Genomic DNA, 7,676 nt, shown 5'->3' on the forward strand with positions numbered 1-7,676 from the left:
TCCCCGACTCATCTGCTTATCATCTGCATAGAATTATGTACTCAAAAGCAGGAAAATTATTGAGAAAACCATTGGTCCCCGGCTGCAGACCCCAAGGTTGGGAGCTGGTTCACGTTTCCTCCAAGAACCGGCAGGGGGGGCACCAGGCAAAGTTTGCAAGATGCGCCTCCCTCCCACCCCTCCCCCTTCCTCGCCCAACTTCCCATAGCCACGGCCTCAACTAAAAGTGGCCATTGACCTTTCAAGCTTTTGAGCAGTGATGCAATAGAATAGTATTTCAAAGAAAAATGCTTATCGAAATTTTGGATCCGGTTTTCCCGTGATTGTTAAGGGCTTCTTTTAAAAAGTAGGTCACATTTCCAGTAGGTCATATTTCGGGGGCGGGTGCGCAGACAAGGACATGAGTTTCCACTAAGGTCAGGGGGCCTCCAACGGGGTTGGAGATGAGAATCCCAGGTAGGGTAGAGGTGCGGGGATCCTTCCGAATCCCGGCCCTGGGGCGTCAGCCCTGCAGGGAATGGTAGAGACACTCTCTGGACTGCGGGAACCGAGGCCAGTCACCCAGCCCCTTCCGGGCGCGCAGGTAAGGGCGCCCCCTTAGCAGCCGGCGCAGGTGAGCGGGGCGGGCCGCCGGGTCTACCGGAGACGTAGGAGCAGAGGGGAGGAGGAAGGGAGGAGCCGGGTAGGTGCGGGTGACAAGGAGCCGGAGCGCCAGGGGGAGGGGACTAAGGACGGCTGGCGCGGCTTAAGGAGGCGATGCTCTCCGGCTCGCTGCCTTCCAGGACCTGATCAAGGGGACCGCCTCCGGTCCCCGGCCGTGGGCACCGGGCCGAGCACGGCGTCCCCACGCCATCAATGTGTCTTAGAGCCGGAGAGGCTGGTTTCCGAGGACCCACAGTCGCTCCTGCACGCCCACCCCCCGCAAATGGGCGGCCAGGAGGGTCGCGTCGAGGGGGCGCCGCCGGGATGTTTAGAGGAACCCACCCCCGTGGCAGGCCAAGGGCCAAGGATCGCTATCCTTCCCTGAACCCGGGCGCTCAGCTGGCCCGGGTACGGGGCGGGCTCCGGCCGCCGAAAAGGGCTTGGCTGTGGCCGGTGGCCGGGGACATCTCTAGCTTGCGCCCGAGCACCCCGGGGTGTGGGGTCAGAGGCAGACCGACCTCGGGCGTGCATACCGCCCGCCCTGCACCCGAGCGCTCTCGCCCGGTCTTCCCTGAAGCCTGTGTATTGCGACCGAGCCTCTTTAAAGCGGTAGCGGGGCCCGCGGTCACGTGAGGCCGATTCCTGGAAAGTTCCTGGAAAGCGGCCTCCGCAGCAGCCGGGCGGGGCGCGAGCGGAGCGCTGACTGGGGAGGGAGGCGGGGAGCAAGGGAGGCGCGTCGGGCTGGGAAGTCGCGCGCACTCGCTGCTCCTGGGACCGACGTTTAACTCTTGCCAAGTCTCGTCGCAGCCGCCGCGGCTGGCGGGCCTTGGGCTTTCCCTGAAGCATGAGCCCTCTCGCCCGCAGCCACCCTCACCGCGTGGCCCGCGGACAGTGCGCGCCGGGATCTCGGGCGCACAGCCTCAGGATCCCCCGTGCCCGCAGCTCGGGCGCCCGCGGCAGGTACCAGTAGCGGGGGAAGCCCGAAGGCTCCGCCCCGAGGAGAGTTGCCGGGGAGGGCGGCGAGGCGCGGCCGCGTGCGGCGAGGCGCGGCCGCGTGCGCCGAGGAGCGGCGGACGGCCTGGGCTTCCGCAGCTCGGAGCGCCGGGGAAGAGAGAGTCCGAGCCGCGGCTCTGCCCCCGCGGCCTGGCGTTGCTGCCTGCTTTCTCCGGCCCCTTCTCGGCGTCTGGAAGTGTCTGGAGTTTCTTTTTTTTATTTCCCCTAAACTGCCATTCAAATTAATAATCCTCCTAATAACCTGATCTCCCGCTCCTCCCCACCGGCCTGCCTCCCGCCCTCGCTCCTTCCTCCCTCCCTCCCTCTCTCCTTCCCACCTCCAGGGTCGCAGCCGGAGGGAAACCTGGCAGCAGTCCGAGGGTGGGGGTGTCCCAGCCCGTAGGGGGCGTCGCCGCGCGGTGGGGGATGGGGTCGAGGCAATGATCCTCGAGGCTTTTGTGTGCTCTCTGCGCACGGAACTCCGGCCGCCGCCTCCGAGCGCGGGGCTGGTTGCATCCCCGGGCATCTCGTTCCCAAATTAAACGTTAACGGGGGAAACAAGGGCAGACGCCCCTCCTCTCCCGGGCCCCTCCCGCCTCCCCTTTCCCCCCACCCCCCCCCGCTCCATGTCCGCTGAGGAGGCTGCCTGGTGCGGAGGCGGCGGCGGCGGCCGCGGCCGAGGTCGAGGTAAGAGCGCGGCGTTGGTGGTTTGCACTTTCGGCAGCGCTCGCGACCGCCCGCTCGGCCCCGGCCTCGGCTCGGAGCCCTGCGAGGGCTGCGCGCTCGGGCCGATTCCTCGACAGCGCCCGCGGCGGCGAGAGCCACCGCAGCCATCCTGGTCCGGGAGCGACCGCCGCGGCGCCCCCAACCCCGCCAGAGCGGGCACCGGGAAGCAGGGGGAGGGGAGCGAGGAGCCTCCCGGGCGGAGATGCGGCAGCTCCCGCACCTCCGCACCCCGGGTTGGTGCCTCCGGGCCCCGCAGCGCTTTAGGGCGGAGAACCAAGTTTGTGTGGGTGCTTCTTCCTGGGGGCCCTCGGGCTGCGCCAGGTGTGAGACCGGAATGCCAATTTGGGGAATCTCTCCTGTTCTTTCCTTTTTAATTTTTTCCACTTGTCCTTGACAAGGGCCTATTCCCACTGGATCTGCAGGTGACTATTTGCTCTTCCTAGGTCGCCAGTCTTTGATTTCAGCTAGTGGCCCTGGGCGGGAAGACACCCTGTTCACCCTCATCCTGACCTCCGCCCCCCACCTCTTCAGCCAACTTTGTGTCTTGGATCTCTGCTCTTTGTCCTTTCTCTAGAGCTGGGCCAGGGCGCTAACTGGAAGCTTGGGGTTAAATGGTGCAGGAACGTAGAGGCGGAGGAGTCCCTGGGATTTTCCACGTCTATTTCCCCACCCCAGCCGCAGGGGTCCAGTTTGGCCTGACCCAACCTCCCGCTTTCTCTTTGTAGGCGATCAGTGGGTGACCGCGGCTGCGAGGGACTTTGTCATCCGTCCTCCAGGATCTGGGGAGAAAGAGCCCCATCCCTTCCCTCTCTGCCACCATTTCGGACACCCCGCAGGGACTCGTTTTGGGATTCGCACTGACTTCAAGGAAGGACGCGAATCCTTCTCTGACCCCAGCTCGGGCGGCCACCTGTCTTTGCCGCGGTGACCCTTCTCTCATGACCCTGCGGTGCCTCAAGCCCTCCGGGAATGGCGGGGAAGGGACGCGGAGCCAGTGGGGGACGGCGGGGTCGGCGGAGGAGCCATCCCCGGAGGCGGCGCGTCTGGCGAAGGCCCTGCGGGAGCTCGGTCAGACAGGTAGGGAGCCGACCGGTCGCGACGCGTGCGGGAAGGGGCGCCTCCCCAAAGACGCAGCTAGGAAGCGGGGTCGAGGTGGGAAGCAAAGAATAAGATGGAAATACGTCCCTTGCTTCCAAGGGACCGCGGAGAGCACGCTCGCAGGGTCCTGGGTCCTTGGGAATGCGTAAGGAAAGTGGTTCTCCAGGGACTCAGGCCTGGCGGAGCGCAGAGCGCAGGAAGGGCTTCTTGGAAATAGCTTCTTAGCACGCTGGAAGCTTTACTGTTTTCCGCAGCTGCTCAGGGTTAGGCGCCCGGGCTCGAACCCCGGCCGGGGAAAGCGTCGGGCGCCTCCCTTTGCGCGGGGTGCAATCAGCAAGTGGGTGCCTCGGGCCCCGCAGGCCCAGCAGCATCTGGCTTCCGGGCGGAGCTGCGGCTGCAGCCCAGGATCTTGGCGGCCAAGTTCAGGGACTGACACTGCCGCGAGGGTGGCTGCCTGGGCGTCGAGAGTAGGCTGCGAAGCCCCCGCCGAGCGCGGCTTCCGTGGTCGGCGCGCCCAGGGGACTGCCGCTTTCAAGTACAGTCAGGCAATTTGCGCGGCACGTTATCTCTAGGCATCTGAAAAAAGAAAAAAAGTAAAGTATCTGACAAATCATTCTGGCTTTCCAAATCCGTATCCTAAAAGCTTACAGTTGTGGCACAGCTGAAATTTTGATGGCAACAGGGGGAGGGAGAGGGAAAAGTTCTCTCGCTTGCGATTCCGGTCTTTAAGTGTGGGCCACGGGCTTTCCCTCCCGGGAAGGCACCGGCAGATTGCAAGTATCCTGGTAATTGTGGGGGTGGGGGGAGCATAAATGTTAAGACTTCTTAAACATGGACGATCTTTGAGCCTCCTTAGAAAGCAGGGTGGGCCGGGGAGATGGTGCAGGCAGATGAAATCGAGAATGCAGGGGAGAGACCGGTGGTTGTGATTGGATTTGGATTAGGGCAAAGTTCAAAAGAGTTTAGGGAAGATTGTAAACTTGAAGCAGTAATTATCACTTGGGACTTCCCATTTCTTAGTGACTGGTAAGGTAGTCATAAAGCAGTGAACAGAAGCTATTGTACTAGAGCTGTGCTTTTACAACAAGTACATAGCAGTGTTTTCTACATAGAAAGCTGTTCATAGCAGGCTTTGCAGATTCTTTTTTTTTTTTTGGTTGGGGGGACACCAACTATCCAAAAAAGTTGCTTCTGTTTTTACTGTAGTTCGATTACAGGAGTCGGGTTTTCCACTTTTTAAAGGGCTTGGCTTTTATTTCTAACTTCTGATTTTTTTCTAATTTACCTAAATCTTTATTTTACTTAATGTTAAAAGTGTCATGCTTCATCAGCCAGTGTGTCATGCTGCAAATGTTCTTTTGGTTCATTAGAAGAAAATCTTAAGAGCTTCAGAAAGTTAATTTTTTAAAAAAGAAAGAAAGAAAACTGGCTCGCCGTTTGTGTTCATAAAATTGACCCAAATTTTTATTAAATTCCTACTGAAAGTATTTGTGGTGGCCCCTGGTAAACTTTCACTCACACACCACCTTTTTTTTTTTCTTTTTTAGAGCTAAAAAAATTATTGCCAATTACTTGCTCTGTTCTAAAAATTCTTATAATAACTGTTTTACCCTCTTTTCTTTTTCTTTTTGAACGAAAACCCCAGGATGGTACTGGGGAAGTATGACTGTTAATGAAGCCAAAGAGAAATTAAAAGAGGCACCAGAAGGAACTTTCTTGATTAGAGATAGCTCGCATTCAGACTACCTACTAACAATATCTGTTAAAACATCAGCTGGACCAACTAATCTTCGAATCGAATACCAAGACGGAAAATTCAGATTGGACTCTATCATATGTGTCAAATCCAAGCTTAAACAATTTGACAGTGTGGTTCATCTGATCGACTACTATGTTCAGATGTGCAAGGATAAGCGGACAGGTCCAGAAGCCCCCCGGAACGGCACCGTTCACCTTTATCTGACCAAACCGCTCTACACGTCAGCACCATCTCTGCAGCATCTCTGTAGGCTCACCATTAACAAATGTACCGGTGCCATCTGGGGACTGCCTTTACCAACAAGACTAAAAGATTACTTGGAAGAATATAAATTCCAGGTATAAATGTTTCTCTTTTTTTAAACATGTCTCACATAGAGTATCTCCGAATGCAGCTATGTAAAAGAGAACCAAAACTTGAGTGCTCTGAATAACTATATGGAATGCTTTCTAAGAACAGCTGAAGCTAATCTAATTTAAATGCTTGAAGAGGTAGTTAGGTGTTTAAAGTTCCTCCAGATACTTTTACCTGAGTGATGCTTCCCTTCCTAAGGCTGACCAAGACCAGTTGATCCTTTTAGATTAAAAATAAAATGTCTCATGTAAAGCCTGAAGGCGCGTTTTATCAGAATGCCTTGCCTTCTTAGGTTCCTTTCCATTATAATTGTCAAAGGTCCAGGCTCCAGCAGGTGAGAAAGAACTCCTCATAGGAATACTGAAGAAGTGGGAGGAGCCAAGCTGACACAGGCCTCACTGCAATTTGATATGCCTGCTGATCAGAGTCTTTTGGGCATTTTATATTTTGCATTCTGATGTACCTAGGAGTTTTGTTAAACAGATTATGTAAGTGAGTATTTATCGCATTTTATGCAATTAACCAAATCAACCAAAAAAAGTGACCATAAAGTCCTGTATTTGTCTTTTTACTACATGTATGAACTCTCATGTGAATGAGTACTGTAGTAATCCATTTTAAGGGAGCCTTATTTCAGAAATATTTCAAACTGGTGCAAATGGAAAAGACTTTCTCTTTTCCTTTAAGGCTAAAGACAAGAATGTCATGCTATACAGGTGCAACTCAATCCCTGTTAATAAAAACCAATGTAGGTATAGGCATTTTACCCTTTGAAATAGCTGTGTCCCAACCTGTTGCCATTGATTTTTTGGAAATGGCTTTAGAAATATCCAAGTTGTCCCTGAATTGTCTAACCATGGACATAAACAGTTGTCTCCCTTCTACTGTGTAGAATACTTTGACTTAATTTTCTTCCAGATGCAGGGGGATACCTGCCTGTTTTTCAAAGTGTTTATTTACTGCTGTTACTATTTGATTAGAATGTATTAAATAAAAAAAACCTGATTTCTACAAGTTGCACTTATTGAGTTCTAGAGAACGTACACTTTCATGGTAATAGAGAATTGCCATAAAAACTTATGTCAAGTGAAATAAGCCAATTATTCAAGAGGTAGAACATTACTTGCCCTTCTGTAAAGTTATGGGCTGTACCTGCCCCCTTTGCAATTTAGAAAGCATGGTTTAGAAACTACAGGAATTGCCAAGTGGCTGGGTCTTTTACAATTTGAATAGGCATAACACTGATGTCCTCTGTGTTTCCAAAAACATGGTTTAGAAACTACAAACTTTATGACATGGCCAGTCTTTTACAAGTTGAGTAGGCATAATACTAAAGAAAAATACAAAGTTTTGTGGCCACTTATTTTTTGCTATGTTAGTTTGCATAACTTTTATAAATGTACCATCTTTTCTAGAGTTCAGACATTATTCATTTTATGACTTTAAGATTTTCCTGCATAGCTACAATACTATGGTGTGTCACCACAAAGGTGGACCCTGTGTGAATGAGAAAATTCAGTTATAAATTATAATAAAACCTGCTTACTGCATATCTTACCTTAATTTCAAGAAGAAGTTGAAAAATGGTTTTGTGCCTGGCAGGAAACATACTATGTATATCCAAACAGCAGAGCCAAACACAAAAGATTGCTAGGTGTGCCTTAGGAAGAGTTTATTTGTGGCCTAAAACTTCAAGAAAAGCTAGACATTTGGGGTCGGATCTATGATGGGGCCATAACCCTTTGATTAGGATGCTCAGAATCTGTGCTTCATTCACCCTTTTTCTCCCACTGACAACATCTGTTTAGTGTTGAGTGTTTGATTTTTCTGGCAAAACTTCTATGTGATCAGTGCCAAGGGGCTTTGTGGAATTTCTTTTGCATTTCTATTGTCACTGTTTTGAACACTGTATTTCTCAGTTACTGGGAGTGGGGAGACAGTTGTGGGGCATGAGTACCTGTGAAATTGGAAAAAGTTCTGAGTTACTGCTCGCAAGTGACTAATTGTGAGAAGGCTGGAGGACAGCACAAACATCTCTGGAGTGTGCCATGAAACCTATTGCCTTATATTTCAGTCTTCCATATTGCAAGTAAGTTGATAAACA

The 7,676-nt window shown here is 52.6% G+C and overlaps 1 protein-coding gene across 6 annotated transcripts; it reads left to right on the forward strand.

The window, feature by feature from the left end:
- The first annotated feature begins 232 nt into the window (after window positions 1-232).
- Window positions 233-6,583, forward strand: SOCS2 (suppressor of cytokine signaling 2). 6 transcript variants are annotated; one of them, XM_055237596.2, is made up of 3 exons: window positions 233-583; window positions 3,087-3,438; window positions 5,105-6,583. In XM_055237596.2, the coding sequence occupies exons 2-3, from the start codon at window positions 3,300-3,302 to the stop codon at window positions 5,560-5,562; spliced, it is 597 nt and encodes a 198-aa protein (XP_055093571.1). In that variant the 5' UTR covers window positions 233-583; window positions 3,087-3,299; the 3' UTR covers window positions 5,563-6,583. The 6 variants fall into 6 exon arrangements, with proteins under 6 accessions (XP_055093571.1, XP_055093570.1, XP_055093567.1 ...); XM_055237595.2 differs by lacking the exon at window positions 233-583 and adding an exon at window positions 685-1,050; XM_055237592.2 differs by lacking the exon at window positions 233-583 and adding an exon at window positions 800-1,602.
- Window positions 6,584-7,676: the final 1,093 nt, after the last annotated feature.

The sequence above is a fragment of the Symphalangus syndactylus genome, chromosome 13, assembly GCF_028878055.3.
Source record: "Symphalangus syndactylus isolate Jambi chromosome 13, NHGRI_mSymSyn1-v2.1_pri, whole genome shotgun sequence".
NCBI classification, from domain to species: domain Eukaryota; kingdom Metazoa; phylum Chordata; class Mammalia; order Primates; family Hylobatidae; genus Symphalangus; species Symphalangus syndactylus.